Source organism: Lissotriton helveticus, chromosome 5_1, assembly GCF_964261635.1.
Source record: "Lissotriton helveticus chromosome 5_1, aLisHel1.1, whole genome shotgun sequence".
Taxonomy (NCBI): domain Eukaryota; kingdom Metazoa; phylum Chordata; class Amphibia; order Caudata; family Salamandridae; genus Lissotriton; species Lissotriton helveticus.
In genome coordinates this window covers 1,949,444,068-1,949,461,528 of record NC_136065.1, presented here as the reverse complement: position 1 = coordinate 1,949,461,528, position 17,461 = coordinate 1,949,444,068, and the positions used below count along the sequence as shown (strand labels likewise).

The 17,461-nt window shown below is 48.3% G+C and overlaps 1 protein-coding gene across 4 annotated transcripts in view; it reads right to left on the bottom strand.

The window, feature by feature from the left end:
- The window catches only part of ARHGAP23 (Rho GTPase activating protein 23), a 606,970-nt gene that overhangs the window by 111,810 nt on the left and 477,699 nt on the right, over window positions 1-17,461 (bottom strand). For all 4 annotated transcript variants that reach the window (XM_078645608.1, XM_078645607.1, XM_078645609.1 and 1 more), the window contains 2 exons: window positions 10,627-10,705; window positions 8,618-8,672 (listed from right to left, as the gene is read on the bottom strand). In XM_078645608.1, the coding sequence (XP_078501734.1) occupies window positions 8,618-8,672; window positions 10,627-10,705 (134 nt within the window). The remainder of the gene's footprint in view (window positions 1-8,617; window positions 8,673-10,626; window positions 10,706-17,461) is intronic.

The following is a 17,461-nucleotide window of genomic DNA, read 5'->3' as shown; positions in this document are numbered from 1 at the left end:
ACCTAATCAGAGGGAAGCAGTGTCGGACTGGTCTAAACCACAATCTGGCAGTGTCTGAAGGTCTAGTCTGACAGGCCAGTGTGTATACTTGTTTGTAGGCCTGTTTTATGGTTTTATGGTTTGGTGGTTTTTTTTTTACCTGCAGCAAGCACAAATGCATGCAGTGGCCCATCTCTTGCTAACCACAAGTGGAGCTTGTCTTCAAAAGTTCAAAATTGTCCTGATTTGCAAATGTGGGGCTCTTTTTTAGCTATCTGATTTGGCAAGGGGGACCAGTGTGGCATAGCAAGGGGGTCCGCCTGGAGCAGCACGAGCTTTGGGGGCGGTGGCTATCCCCCCCCCCCGCACTCTTACATGCGGCAAGCACAGAATTTATTGCCAGCAACCACTCCCCCGCTCTTCAGGTCGGCTGTGGGCGGCAAAGGCAGGGACCGCCACAGGCTGCAGCGTGCCTAGCTACGCCACTGGGGGGGGACACTTTTATATTGGTGGCCAGGCCTATTTTGTGCCACAGTCTGACCCTGGACTGGGAAATGCACTATTATATGTTGCAAAACCTTCATTTGTTAATTTGTTCATGTGATCACTGAAGATCTGAGTGTGTAACCAAATAGCTACAGAATTGAATACGAGACAGTGGAGCGTGGAAAAGTGTATTTTTGGTGCTTTGAGGTCCCAGCCTGTGACATGAAGCACTGTGACTATCTAAGTAATTATTTTAAACATACATTACATAGTATAAGATAGACTACCAAAAATGCAAAAAAATTAGATATAATATGAGTGCTTCCAAAATATAGATGTTAGCAATACGCAATCAAACCTGTACCTAGTTGAAACATTAATATAAGTGCCTATTAAAAGCTGGCCCACCACAATTCAGCTGCTAAGGCCCTTAAAGTACCTCTCAAAAAGATTACAACTCTGTTTTACAAGCAGCCATTACATTTTCAAATTAACCAATTGCACACATTGACATTTCTTTCAGGCAGCAGGCAGGGCACCCTGGCAAAGAGGCTTTTCTTAGCACTTAGCCACTCCCTGGGCTACCCAGCATGGAATACTCCCTCCCATCCGTTTCAGCAGAGGCATCTCACCTATCGGAATTAATTGTCTTGAGACATTTGTATTTTTCAGCAAATGGAAGGGGAAGTGCTTTGGTTAAATTACAAAAGTTAGGGCAAGTTGTGCCTCACAGAACCCCCCACTTCAACATCTGAGCTACGACCCTGCTCTATATCTATGGGGACATGCCAAGCAAAGGTGTGGTAGGGACTTTTTGAGAGTTTGGCAGACAGGGTGCCCCGTCACACTCTTGCCTGCTCACTCTATTTAGAATCGAGCGAACCATCATGTTTCCGATGCCCGAGCCTCCTGTGGCTCTGCTAGTGCAAACTTTTGACAGAAGTCCCATGGACACTGAGACGTCGGACAAAGTATCTGACACGGTCCACTCTATTTGGGAAGCATGTTTTAATAGGGATTTTTTCACAGGCTACGGATGAAGCCTGGCAGTCCAGCGAGGAAAAATGATAAAAATTACCCGCACACACAGGGAAAAACTCCAAGGGTGTCCGGGGGCCCATTTGTTTTTGTTTAAAAAAAAAACAAAACTTTGTAGAGTAGCCCCATTAAATATGGTGGCCGCTCAGCAAAGCTACAGTGCCTTCAGAGGAGCTGCCTTGGTAGTGGTTCATCTGGAAGCACAGAGATCTTCTCCAAGTATGGAGATATCTTCAAATATGGCAAGCTGTAGTCCTCAAGGGCAGGGTAGTACACCCCTCTGCTGCTTGGCGGAATAGAGTACAACCCCCCCAATCTAAATGTGCCCCATAGTTTTGTCAGTGCACCTCAGTCCTAACTTGCAGCTACAGCTCTGACACTGCACATCAGCTCTGACTTGAAGCACTCCTTCCTGTTGTAGTACATCACGCAGAGAGCAAACTCACTATCATTTGCTTTTAGATCCTTAGCCAAAAAGCTTACGGGGCCATCATACAAACCCCTATTGGCAACGATAAAAGCAAAAGTGCTTCCCACCCTATCATACGGTAGCGTGGGATTGCACGGGAAAGACGCGGAATTGCTCAATAAAACGCAGATAGCCATACTTAAATCCACCTTCCAAATTCAACGGGGAGCTTCACCAGCTCAGACGAGATTAGAATTTGGAATAATAAACAAAATAGTGGGAAGAAAGTACGCAAATATACAGTACTGGTACAGCTTGAAACATAACATGGCAACCTCAGAATTGCACCAAGCACTGTGGGAAGAAATAAAGGATGATGTTAAATCCCCACACAACCAGTATCTTGAGAAGGCCATAACCGAGACTGGAACAAGAAATCTCTGGGAACTCAATCTGGCTTACCCAGCGTTCAAACAAGCTATAAACAAGACAACAAAATTCCATTCTCTTCTACTTGACAAAGCCACGTTCAGCACGAGAAAACATGCTTGGATGGTCATATCAAACTACAAAACTCTCACTGCAGCCCCATATCTAACAATTACATTCCCAGCTTACAGAAAACAAAAATTAATGGGGCTCCGTCTGGGAAATCTTCCATCAACCATGGACCAACCAATTTGGGTGCATGACGGACTGAAAACCTGTAGACTATGTGGGAGCAGCAAGTTTGTATCTGCCTGAATCTAGCCCAAGCACGAGCAGTCTTCCTAAAAAAGGCAATGAACGAAAGAGGCATAAGAACGTGTAGAACGGCGATTAAGTCAATTTTGAACCCAACAGACACCCGTCTGAACTGCTTACTATTAAAGTTCCTCGTGGCTCACGCCCAAGCTTTAAGGACAACATAACTGCGGTCGTTTTGTGAGAGGGCTCTTTTTAAACTCAATAACGTACAAATATCAGAACTCTTGGAACTATAAACTACATGGATTGCTTAACTGTTTTTAAACAACAAATTCTTGCACTAGATTCAGAATGTTTAGAATGAATTAATAGAGAATTTATCCATGCAAAAGGAAATTTTAATGAGTAGTGATTTTATAAAATGTATTGTTATGGTTTTAATTAACTGAGACAATAAAAAACTTTTTCAGTTTCAGTCTGTTGTAGTATTGGGAGCCACACAGAGGTTTGACAATGCATCTCAGTCCTGAAGGACAGCACCTATTGCTGTTCTTGTACTAGGACTCACACACTGTTTTAACAATACACATCACTCTCAACTTGTAAAGCCTCGTACTAGTCTACTCCCGGGACTGACAGACTGCTTCAATATAGCACTGCAGTCTTGCTACCTACTGCTCGTGTAAAAGTGGGAGTCAAACACAACCTTGAAAATGGATCTCAGTACTGATTTGAAGCACCCCTTTTTGTCTAGTTCAAAGAGTAGTAGTGCTTAATTTGTGAAAGAACAAGTGCTGGTGCCTGAAACTCTGTTCAGAAGCTGGTGAAATTAAATGTCCATGCTTTCAATGTCAACGGTAATCTTTAATCCACTATTCGACCTTCTCTGCCGTTTTTATCGCTCTTGCAGGTTCCTGCTTTCTCACTTTCTGACCGTTTTGCCGTCTTTCTCTTCCTATGTCTTCAGGATTCTCCCCTTTCTTGCACTCGCTCACTCTGACGCCGGTCCCCAAAATTAATTGCCGGTGTCTCCCACAGGCAACCTCCAGCTCAAATCAAGCACTGACAAGGACTCACAAAAAGCTTTTGTCCTAACTTGCAGCATATTATGCTGTTCTAACACTGGTAGTCACAGAAAGCTTTGACAAAGCACATGTGACGTGCAGCTCCTCCTGCTAGACTACTACAGGAGATCACACATAGCTCCAGAGAGTGTACCTCTGCCCTGACATGCGGCACCTCCTGCTAGACTACAAAAGGAAATCACCAGTGGTCGAAGTGGGGGGGAACGGAGGAACTGTGGGTGAAGAATTAGAAGATATCCTAGTTTGCAATGTTTTCCACATAATTATAAGCTCTACCATGTTTGCCACATAATACATAATCTGCTGCATAATGTGATGATTTTAACAAATAAATTGTAGCTAAAACGATCCAAAGTTACTAAAAAATGTGACTTGTATTGCTGCGAAGTTAAGGGCCCTCAGCAAAGGTTGACTGGTCACCTTTCTGACTGCTGCATTTGTATGTTACACTGGTAATTATAAGGAAAAATCTTAGCATAGACTGTTATTATGTGTAAACATGTAAAAATGACAAATAATCAGAAAATGTACCGCATTATGCTGCAGCATTTTTTTACTGCATAATTAGTCAACACTGTAAAATACTTTTGTTCCCCATTGCTGCATAATTTCAGTGGCATCAAAGCAGGCGGCACATGTTAAGAGTGCTTGTGCATAAAGCAGAGAAACTGTGAAGTTTGCAAGCTTAGTTTGGTGCACATGCGTAACCTGCATGAACGATCCCTGGTGAATTGCACTTCTACTGCGGAAACAAGGCCTATGGAGGTACCAATGGATGATACGGACTGGCCCAAAGGGTCCTGTGATCTCAGTGACAGAATCACTTTCGCTCAAGGGTGTGCTGCTTCGTAGGCCTGCCAACAAGACTGGAGGTGAACTTCAGTATGGATTGTGGTGGACAGGCCTTCAAGGTGAACCCACACCTGCCACCACTAGGATCCACCTGCTGGTGCTAAAACACCAGGGCTTCTAAGGTCTAGCATCTAACATGGGAATGTGTCCCTCAGGAGACTTGTCTGGTGGACTGGCCATGAAGGCTGAGCCTGGTTCCCCAGTTCCAAATTCGGCAGCTCTGGCCATCGTGCCGCATCCTCTCTTGCACTGAACACAATACTGTCCCACTGAGAGAAGGTAGCACTGCCTTCAGCTACAACCCAATTGTACCCCGCTACAAACACATGGATGCGACATTTCTAGCAAAAGTGTTTCTTTCTTTTTTGTGTCCATTTCACAGGGGAATGAATGAAGGAGAGGAAAGAGAAGGTAAGAGGCGTTTATTGAGGTCACGGTTTTCAGAAAGGGAGGAGGAGCAAGAAAAAAAGAGAGGGAAGAAGAGAAAGAAAGAGAAAAAGAGGTGGGCAGCTGACAGCGGCAGAGCAGGAGAAGTGGACACTCTCCTTGTCTTCTCTGGGCAAGAAGGAAAAGACAGAGTCCTTTTCCTTTTCTGCACACCACATCCGTCCCTGATCGGCCACAAACGGCTGAGCCTTATCTATAGGCCTTACCTATTTCTGCCGTCCTGGGACGCATTTTAAAAATAAAGAAATAGCAGAAGGGATTTTATTAAATTAAAGAAGTAGGGGCATGCCGTGCCCTGCCGTTCCCGCTCATTTCGCTCACTGGGAATCACACATAGCGGTGTGTGTGTGTGTGTGTGTACTGCTGTCCTGACTTACGGCACGTCCTATTAGCACCGGGACCAAAGCACAATCTGAAGATGAAACCTAAATCTTGACCTGCAGCACCCTCTAATGTTCCAATACTGCGATCTTCAGACCGTTCTGCACATAGTGCTCCACAACCCCCTGACGCACCTACAAATGGATACTACACAGAGCTCTCCCAAGGCACCCAGACTTATCCCGCACACCATCCTCTCATTTATACCTGGCGGCCAGACACAACTTAACCTACACAATCTACTGCAACTCACGGCTGGGATCCACCCACAACTCAGCTAATGCATCACATTCCTCACGTAGACCAAGTGGCAAGTTGTAAGGATGCCCCGACAAAAACAAGTCCAGCTCTGGGACCCACCCAAAGTTCTGCCAGTTCATACCCTGAGCTGGTGCAACCATTACATTCTAGTTTTACTCTGGACCACACAATCACCCTCTAGCTGACAGCCCTCCGAGCTTTTCTAACACTGCAGCACACACACTGCTCTGCCAATGTACCTCAATCCCCCCCTGTGTGCTGGACAATTCACTTCAGGCAAAATGAACAGTATTTGCATTTAATATTAAATATCTAAAAAAACAGGCGCTATCCGCGTACCAATGATGTTTTCTGCTAACTTTGCAAAAAATGTAAATAATCTGGAGCTAAGAGAGCAACGTGACACATTAGTAAGGGATAGTAGAGGAGCACGCCAGTGCTTTAAGGTAGCTGCAAGAGGACATGTTACAAAACTCCGTCAATAAAATAAATAGTAGGTAGGCATACATGAAATCTACACTCACTGTGGAAGTGAATAGCAAAACAGGACAAACAGGGAGGCCCACGAAGGCTACACATGAAGAATACAGTAGCTGATTTGGGGTTTGCTAACCCTACAGCAGGCCACTGAATTGTATCACCATTTATAAAGTGTTTTATAGTGCTAATGAGGCAAAGGAACACTTCAGTATAGGGGTAGCATTCTATGTATGGTTTATTTCTGTAGCACAAACATAGCTGGAAGTCCACAGAGAGCTATAAAGGATCAAAGACAAAGATACATTCAGCATGTGATTCAGAGGTAGCTGGGGGTTTGAGAGCAGAAGGGGAGTGTCGCTACATCATGATGTAACGCCCTTTAAGGAGGTGCATCTTCAGCTTTTTCATAACTTTCAGCAGGGTTGAGGCAATAGTGATAGAGATGGGCATGTTGTGCTAGATCCTGGTTGCATAGATGGAGAAACCTACTCCCTTGCTTTTGGTACCTCCGTGAGTTAACTAGCAAATAAATCCTGGTCACTTTTCCACAACTAATGAAGTCTTCATAATCTGCAGTGGTCAAGGATGTATTGCACTACATGACAAGCAGGGCTCGAGTCGGGGGTACACGCAGGTACACGGCGTCCCCCACTCTTTTCACAGGGTGGACGCCGTCCCCCCTGCCAACAAGTTGGGCCCCACAGAAATATGCTGAACTTGTCCCAGTGTAATTTTCAGACACCGGGACAAGTTCAGCAGCACCTGCACGTTGCCTGCTTGCCATTCCCAGCTGCAACGTGCAGACAGCGAGGGAGCCTTTTTTCACCTCCAGCTGGGCCGAAGTTAAGGGGCCATCCGGCCTCCTTTTGTTTGTATATGCCGACTGGGGGCCGCCTGGAACCTTAAATTTAAATGCAAATGCCACAGAGGGAAACAAAGGCACACAGCTTGCCTTCTCTTCACAGGTACTTAAGAGAGGCATGCTTTAGCCTTTGTTCAGTCCCTGGTAGATAAATGCAGACACTGCAAGACTGTCAGATGGGTTAGTCTGTCCCAGTATTTACATAAATAATTTAAATAGCACTAATTTATTTCTTTTATTGCGCTACGTCGTGACGTCATTTGCATATTGTCTTACTTGGTCAGTCCCCGCACTTCTTTTTATAGGACTTGTGCCCTAATTACAGGAAACCACAAATAAAAAACAATAACAGTGGCGGCTGGTAATTTGAGCAGGCCGAGGGGTGGGTGAGCCACACATGTAGACTCACAACCATGCATTCACACACATACGCCCATTCACAACACACACTCACAAATACACATTCATTCATACATACACACACACACACACACACACACGCATGCAGGCACCAAACATTAAACAATCATAAAGCTTACCGGGCTGCAGCAGTGATCTCAGGTGACAGGAGGGAAGACTCAGTGGTTCTTGACAATTGAGACTGCTTTTCTCTTGTCTTTGGCTGGCCTTGTTATGGGTCAGCCAATGAGAGGAGCCGTCAGTCACTACCTCGTCATACAGTGGCGTGGGGTCAGTAAGACTGCTGACCTTATCCCTACTCTGTGATGAGTGTCATTGATAGATACTCGGCCCTGTGCACTTCAGGGCTTAAAACGGAAGCGCCTAGGTCTGCGGACTACCAACTGCTTGCGAAGCTGAGTAGGTTATGGCCTTTGCTCATCCTGACAGACACTCTTCATGTTTGGAAAAAGATGGGGAGAGGGTGGGAAAACACCATCCAACATCAAAAAGTTCAAAACAGACCACATACGTAAGGAAGACAGGTCCCAATGCACATACAGCAGCCAAAGTAGGGTCTCCTAGATAAAAGTTACTCCCTCTTCTACTGCCAGTTCTAAGGACTGCTCCACAGCAGCTTTCTGGTCCGGCTTCTTTTCTTTTCTCATTGACTTTGGCTGCGTCATGCAAGGAGCGGGTGGTCAAGGAGCAGCAGGTGTTAGATGCAGGAAATGGGAGCTCCTCGCTATGATGAGAAGTAACTCGGTTTTGAACTGGCTTGCTACAGGAGGTGATTGTCTGTGGAAGATTCAGGGAGATGAACCACGGAATCAGAAACGAGATAGAGTAGGCGGCTGGCCCTACACGACAGAACCCAAATATAGGAAAGAGTAGCTGCTTACGAACCAGCAGGCCAGAGTACAGCACCTATTTTAACATGCCTTCAGAAACCTGCTTTACAAAGTCATATCAACTGTGCAGTCACATTTTCTTTAAAATGATGAACTGCTGGGCTCTAGTTCTGGCTTCTCAACTTGACCAAATTTAGTGTTCCTTGATTCACTCTGTGCACCAGATTCCTTACACGTCACAAACAAGAGTGTCTAATGTGATTTAGTTTATAGTCGGCATTATATACGGACATGTGGAATAGACGGTGTGGAGAAGGTGATCAGGAGGGATCAAAAGTGTGTGGAGATGGAGACTGACAAGGTGAGAAAAGAACCCCCTGGGCTCCCCTCATTCACTTACCAGCTGTAAGATGTCCTCATCCTTGGGCATGATACACAAGTCGAGGGCATCTTCACTGTGGACAAAACACATAGTCAGAGAGGCAGCAATAAACAGAAGCAAACTTTAAAAATCAAGCAGGTGCAGAAATGGCACAATTGTAGGTACTTCCATTGCCAGCAAACATACAGAATCTCACTAACTGCTGGCACTGCCTACCCCTCTTGGAGGAAGCTGGTGTGTTTGAAACATGGCTGTCTGCCACTGGGAGTTCTTCCACAGCCTACTAGAGCCGATGGCTGGCCAAAATGAACCTAAAGACTCTGCCAGTGCTGGGCATATCCAACCGGTGTTAATTAATCAAATCTGGTACATTTCTCTCACCCCGCGGGGAATGAGACATCTTAGGGAGCCATCGATTTCACAAAGGCAATTAGATTTGAAGATTGTCTTTCATACTTAACACTGCATAGACCGGAACATTGACTCAGTCTCACTACTCATCTGCAATTTACTTACCATTAGAACGAATTCTACAGCTCATACATATGTTCATCTGATTGTTTTCTTAGAGTGGAGTTGGCATACATTTGTCTCACACATGATTATTATAACATGGACAAACTATACACTGAACATATGTGTGTCTGATTGCTGTTCTCTGTACCCCTATTAATGTATGTTGTTCTGTAGCATATATAAAGTGAATGGAATAGCTATACTTTTGTATAGCTTCTTTCCATTCATTTCTTTCATACATTTTTGCTTTACCGATGATTGATTTTGTTTATGATTCGATTCAATGCATCACATCCTAGACGCATACAAAAGTTTACTTTGTTTTATGAACAACCCTCTTGTGGATTTTGACTTCAGTTGAATTAACCTCAGCCACTGGTAGTTTCTCAGGGCCAGACCATTGTTATTTTGCACCCCATGCCACGTCAGTCTGGAACCAGACAAATTAAGTCAGTCTTGACCCTGTGCCAATGGGAACATTCAAGACCAAAGTGCCCAGCCAGGTCCTCCCTGAACCAGAACACAAGCAACCCAAGACCAAATTCGCCCTAGTTAGGGCTCATCAGTCAGGTGATGGTGCAACTACCACTTGTCATGCATGATAAAAATATTGCAAGTCACCTCGGAGTTCCATAACCCTATAAAGGAACTTCTCTGTGACTCAAACATGTATAGCAGGGGATACTTTCTCTCTTATATATTTCATTCTAGGTTAACATGGGATTTAAATTATATCTGGATCAGAGCTCCCCAGAGGTGCAGTGTACATAATTCAGCTTCATACTTCACCCACATCTAGTACACTCATAAACAAGAAAACAGGGTCTCCAGGAAAGTGCTCAAAGAAATTGCGATTATGAATGAAGAAGGTTAGAAATAAGGTAAATGTAATTTTTTTGTTAACAAATAATTAGATTGCATAGCAGATCTTTGTGGTTCTTGATTTTATAGCATCTAAACAAGCATAGCAGAGTTAAAGCTTCATACTATGGAACAGATGTAGTGATTGTTTATCATACTCTTGCTCTCTACATATGGGGAGCTTGGCTTCAATCTAGAGTTCTGTTTTATGGATAGAGAGTGTTATGATAATTTTTTTAATTAATATGTCGTGTTTTTTTACTGGTGTGCCTCATGTGGCATTTTAAGGGTTTGTAATTATAGTACGTCTTTTTTTCCAGAAGCAAAAAAGAATTGAATTAATGTTTGATGATCTTGTACAATGACAAGAAAAATGTAATAAAATAAAGAATCCTTTGCTGAAGAGGTACTTTGAAAGACCGAATACAGTTTCACGCCATGAAATGGAAGAAAAAGTTCCAAAAAGATAAGTGCATTAAGGGAAGAATGTTTTTCGGAACCTGTAAGGGGCTTTCTCTGGCACAACCCGGCAGATATGACTGTGCCAGTTGCAGGATGTATGCTGACTGTGACACGCAGGCTCCAAGCTGGGGCTCCTGTCCCATTACATCCTGTATAAAAGAATAAAGAGGGGCACGGCCAACACACACCTGTTCTGTATCAACGCGATAACCTGAGAATAGGTCTTCCCAATGATACTCTCACCATTCACCTTCACCAGCCGATCCCCTGAAAAAACACAGAAGAAAAGATCAGGACTTGCGGCAGGGTACAATCTCTGCAGGGCAACTAGCACATACCTCATGGACAGATGCATGCACGCACGCGCACACAACACAAGTGTCCTAAACCGACACAGGTTCATGCTACTGGGTACATTAGAATAGTACAGAACATAACCACAGGCAGCAAGTACCCTAAAGTGACACATGCAGTAAAACCCCTGCATCTCTCTTTTTATGTTTAGCACAAATTTGTATTAGGATAAATTAAGTACTGAAAAATAACAGCGAATACAGTGACATAAAAGTCCAGCATGGACCCATATTGAGATACAAATGTTGACTGCGATATATCGACCAATAACAAACATTCTTATATATAAGAAAGGGAGAAAAGAAAGAGAGGCGTAAGAAAATAAGCTAAAGAAAGGGAAAAGTAAACATTTTATTTAAAAAGCTGAAGGCTGACCCGACAGAGCTTAGCAACTACCGCCCGATCTCACTACTGCCAGCACCCGTAAAGATGCTGAAAAAACTGGTGCAACGCCAACTCGCCAATTTTATCCGGTTTCTGTCAGGATTCAGCACACAGACTGCACTGGTGGAGGTGGCGGATTCTGTAAGAATGATGGTAGACGCATGGGCTTCAGCGATGCTGGTCATTTTAGATCTGTCCGCTGCATTAGACACGGTTGCTCACCCAATCCTATTGGACAGACTCAAACATCTGGGCTTACAGGGGGTAGTCCTCTCCTGGATCCAGTCTTACCTTAAAGACCGTTCTCAAAGGGTCTTTCTCCAACCCCATCAATCGGAACCTAAGTTACCATGGTGCGAAGTGCCTCAGAGCTCGGCCCTGAGCCCATTGCTCTTCCACACCTATCTGGTGCCACTCTTTTCTCTCATTGCTTCTTGGGAAGTGAAGGCAGTCTCCTAAGCGGATGACACCCAGCTGGTGTTCTCTTTTAAGGATCAGTCTGCTGATTCTTTTACTACATTTAGGGGGTGTTTGAAAGACATTTCACGCTGGATGAATAATAACAGCTTAAAACTTAATGCAGAGGTCTTGTTCTTCGGAGAGACATCTCCTCACCCGCCGGACTTTGGTGACCAGTAGAAATGGGATCGCCACCTTTACCGGCAAGCACAGCAAAAAACCTGGGCGTCAAATGGGAAACAGACCTCTCTGTCTCGGCCCAAGTCCGTCATATATCGTGTACTGTTGAATCTTTTTTGTTTCCCTGTTGTTTTTCCTGCATTTTGTTAATCTTTTTGTTTCCCTTTTGTTTTTCTTGCATTTTGTTATTCTCAGTGCTGTTGTATTGTCTTTCAGCCCTCCTGTGCCTGCCCGCCCCGCTCCCCGCCGCCGTGCTAGCGGCCACGCCCCCTTTTCGTTCTGTGCCCTCCCCGCTCCCGCCTCCCAGCTGCTCCTCCCTCCCACTTGGCCATAAATGGCGACCGCGCGGCGCAGGTGAGTGTGACCTGTTCTCAGGACACCCTCGCGCCGCACGGCCACCAGCTGTTGTGTGTGCACCTCGCCTCGCGGCTGCCCGCAGCCTCGTAGAGCCTGCCTCGCCGATCCCGCCCCTCCGCCGTATTTGCGTGTACTGTTGAATCTTTTTTGTTTCCCTGTTGTTTTTCCTGCATTTTGTTAATCTTTTTGTTTCCCTTTTGTTTTTCTTGCATTTTGTTATTCTCAGTGCTGTTGTATTGTCTTTCAGCCCCCCTGTGCCTGCCCGCCCCGCTCCCCGCTTCCCGCTGCCGTGCTAGCGGCCACGCCCCCTTTTTGTTCTGTGCCCTCCCCGCTCCCGCCTCCCAGCTGCTCCTCCCTCCCTCCCACTTCGCCATAAATGGCGACCGCGCGGACGCGCAGCGGTCACGCACAGCGGGCGCGCCGATTGTACGCCGAAGGCGCGCCAAAGGCAAGCCCGTCTGCGCCCGTCCGCGCCTGGACCGCGCCCAGCGGACCCCTGGGCCCCAGCGATGCAAGACTAACCAACGAACCTACGACGCCGCCACCCTCAACGCACTCAATGCCGGCCGGAACCCTGCCTGCTGCCGTGCCGCCCCAAGACGCACCCACGGACCCTTCTCCTGCCAAGCCTGCCGATTCACCTGCCTCCGGACCTGCTCCACCCCCGCCAAATCAAGCACCAGCAGTAACCACCTGAAGTGCATCCTGCTGAACACCCGCTCCCTCCACAGGCACGCCGTGCAACTCTGGGATCTGCTCGACGCAACAGCACCGGACGTCGCGTTCCTCACCGAAACCTGGATGAACGCCTCCTCAGCGCCCGACATCGCCATAGCCATCCCGGACGGATACAAGATCACCCGGAAGGACCGCGTCAACCAGACCGGAGGAGGCATCGCCATCGTACACAAGAACACCATCCGCATCTCGACCAACTCCGACGACACCTTCACCGCCGCCGAACACCTGCACTTCCAGATACACACTGACCCCAAGACCACCCTCCGAGGCACCCTCATCTACAGACCCCCGGGACCACGCACACAATTCAGCGAAGACATCGCAGACTTCGTCAGCCCGCACGCCCTTCCCTCCGCCGACTACATCCTCCTAGGGGACCTCAACTTCCACCTGGAGAACAACAACGACAGAAACACCACCGCCCTGCTGGACAACCTCGCCAACCTCGGACTCAAGCAACTGGTGAACACTCCCACCCACTACGCCGGCCACACGCTTGACCCCGTCTTCTCATCCAGCAAGCACATCTCCTTCAGCCACGCCACCCGACTCCACTGGACCGACCACAGCTGCGTCCACTTCAGCTTAAAAAAAACTGCGACCGACCACCACCCGCAACAGGTTCCCCGCCGGAGCTGGAGCAAGATCACCGCCGAGCAGCTCACCGCCTCCCTCAGCCAGAACACCCCCACCAACACAACGGACCCCAACGAAGCAGCCAGCAACCTCACCAAGTGGCTGATCGCCTGCGCCGACGACATCGCACCACTAAAGAACTCCCTCAGCAGACCCGCCAGCAAGAAAACCCCCTGGTTCACCGGCGAACTCAAGGAATCCAAGAAGAACTGCCGCACCCTGGAGAAAGCCTGGCGGCTCAACCAAACCACAGACAACATGACCGCCCTCAAGCACGCCACCCGCAAACACCATCAGCTGATCCGCGCCACCAAGAAGTCGGCACTCAAAGAACGACTGGACAACAACGTCCACGACAGCAAGGAACTTTTCAGCATCGTCAAAGAGTTCACCAACCCCAGCGCCGGAAACAACGACATCACCCCCTCGCAAGACCTCTGCAACTCACTCGCCGCGTTCTTCCACCGCAAGATCGCCGACATACACAACAGCTTCAACGCACAGACAACGCACCCTATCACCGAACCAACGCCCGCCACCACCACCCTCTGCAACTGGACCCCGATCAGCACCGAAGACACCACCCGCACGATGAACTCCATCCACTCCGGATCACCAACCGACCCCTGCCCACACCACGTCTTCAACAAAGCCGACACCATCATCGCACCCCATCTCCGGAACATCATCAACTCCTCTTTCCACACCACCACCTTCCCGGAAAGCTGGAAGCACGCCGAGCTGACCGCCCTCCTGAAGAAACCAACGGCGGACCCCACCGACCTCAAGAACTACCGTCCCATCTCGCTCCTTCCCTTTCCGGACAAAGTCATCGAGAAGACCGTCAACAGACAGCTTGCCGCCTTCCTCGAGACGAACGGATCCCTCGACCTCTCGCAGTCCGGGTTCCGGGCCAACCACAGCACCGAGACCGCCCTAATCGCAGCCACCGACGACATCAGAACCCTGATCGACAACGGGGAAACAGCGGCCCTCATCCTCCTGGACCTCTCTGCGGCGTTCGACACCGTCTGCCACCACACCCTAGTGAAGCGCCTCAGCAACATCGGGATCCGAGAGAAAGCACTGGAGTGGATCATCTCGTTCCTCGCCGGAAGATCCCAGAGAGTCCGCCTCCCCCCGTTCAGATCACAGGCCACCGAAGTCATCTGCGGCGTACCACAAGGATCTTCCCTCAGCCCAACCCTCTTCAACGTCTACATGAGCCCCCTCGCAGCCATCGAACATCATCTCCTACGCCGACGACACCCAGCTGATCCTCTCCCTCACCAACGACCCCACCACCGCCAGAGCCAACCTACACGAAGGGATGAAAGACGTCGCCGACTGGATGAGGAACAGCCGCCTCAAACTGAACTCAGACAAAACGGAAGTCCTCATCCTGGGATCATCACCCTCTGCCTGGGACGACTCCTGGTGGCCCCCGGCCCTGGGCACCGCTCCCAAGCCAACAGACCACGCACGCAACCTGGGCTTCATCCTGGAGTCCTCCCTGTCGATGACCAGACAAGTCAACGCCGTCTCATCTTCATGCTTCAACACCCTGCGCATGCTCCGCAAGATCTTCCGATGGATCCCCACTGAAACCAGGAAGACCGTCACCCAGGCACTCGTCACCAGCCGCCTGGACTACGGGAACACCCTCTATGCCGGAACCACAGCCAAACTTCAAAAAAGACTCCAGCGCATCCAGAACGCCTCCGCACGACTCATCCTGGACATCCCACGACACAGCCACATCACCGGACACCTGAGAGACCTGCACTGGCTCCCCGTCAGCAAGAGGATCACGTTCAGACTCCTCACCCACGCACACAAGGCTCTCCACGACCTGGGCCCCAAGTACCTCAACGACCGCATGACCTTCTACACGCCCACCCGCCAGCTACGATCGACCAGCCACGCCCTCGCCACCATACCACACATCCGCAAAGCCACCGCCGGAGGAAGATCCTTCTCCTACCTGGCAGCCAAGACCTGGAACACCCTCCCCACCCACCTTCGGCGAACCCAGGACCATCTCTCCTTCAGAAGGCAGCTCAAGACCTGGCTGTTCGAGCAGTAGCGGTCCCCCTCCCCCAGCGCCTTGAGACCCCCCGGGTGAGTAGCGCGCTTTATAAATGCCGTGATTGATTGATTGATTGATATATCACCCTCATGCTTTGGGAAGTTGAGAAGTTTGAGGAAATTCTTTTATCTATTGCTGGAGGATGGTCGCAGGATCATAGTCCACACTACTGTGACATCTCGGCTAGACTACGCAAACTGTCTTTACTTAGGGCTGCCTGCCTATCTGATTAATAGATTACAGATGGTTCAGAATGCGGCAGTGAGATTAATTCGTTGAGTCCCGTTCCGTCACCACATCTCTCCGCACATCAGACAACTTCACTGGCTACCTGTAGCTAAAAGGATAGAGTTTAAGTCCTTGACTCTGGCCTTTCAGGCTTCGCAAGATGGTCGCCCGAGCTATCTTAAGCATAGGCTCTGCCTAAACCAACAACAACACACACTGAGATCTATCACCCCACACCTGCTCTGTGTACCTCGTTTTGCTAAGTCTCGTATGGGAGGCAGGTCCTTCACAGAGGGGATGGCCAGACTGTGGAACTTGGCAAGTAAAGAGGGGGCTGCTGAACTGTTCCTGTGAAGGGATAGGAAAGTATTAACTGGCGTGACCAACGGTGTTCGTGTGACACCCTGGGGCATCCATTATGTCGGATGAATTTTCCTCACACACCCAGAAGGGTGTCATGCTTCATCATCGGCGTATGCTCCTCGTCGGGGAGGCGGTGCAATCCCCGACGGGCTCACCTCAAAGAGGGGCGCTTTGGCGGAGATCTTTTTATCCGACAGCCTTTTGATGAAGTGGGGGTGTGTGGGCGAGATGGTATCGTGATGTGCTAAGAAGGTTAAAATGTAGCAAGGGGTACCGGAATTCACTTTATTCTGGGGGTCCCCTGGCTGCAGTTAAAAGGTGGGGCTAGCTCGCTAGGTGTCAACAGGTCAATGCAAGTGATCCTAGAGGAGACTAGAAGTGAAGGTGGTCGACATGTTTCTCGCACTGTGTCTAGTTACACGCGATTCATCAGGACCTTTAATAAAAGTGAAGAAGGGGGGAGGAACATTAATAACATGCTAGTATCATGTATGTGGTGTAAGTTACCTCAGTGGATTCTCCTATGCCTAATAGTTAAGGATTAATTGCCACATGAGGGATCGGCGTGGTCGAACAACAGGAATGAGCCCATTAAGTATAGCTCCAATCTCCAGTGTCCGCGCGGGTAGACCTACCCATGTCCGCCGAGCTCGAGTAGATCTGTGGAACTCCCTGCCTTCCCATATGCGCCTGATCAAGTTTGAACGTGAGTTCAGAAAGACCTTGAAGACTTGGCTCTTCAGCAAATGCCAGTATCTCGGTTGGACCTCCCTCACCTGCTGTTGACTGTGAAGAGACGGGACACCTCTGGCTGAGGTAGCAGTTGTGCTCTACAAATGCAATTATTAATATTATTAAAGAGAAGCAGGACTGAAAGAAAAGTAGGGAGGGAAGACGAAACTGCAAAGCATGGATGTGAAGGCCAGTCAGGAGAAGCCCAAGTATAGTAATGCAGGAAAAAAAGCGGGAGGGGGCAATGATAGTGATGAGGAAGAATCAAGAGAGCATCCTGCAGAAAGGGGGCCCATGTGAGAAGAAAAATATCTGCTTTGTTCATTAAATAGTATATGACCTTTTCATAGAATGCAGTTTTGTACATCTCTGCTAGTCATTCCTCATGCGACGGCAATTGTGGATAACGCCAGAGTCCCAGAAAACAGATCTTGGCAGCTGACAGGCCAGTGATGAGCAAATGACAGGCACAGTGGGTCACCTAAGAAAGATCCGATAAG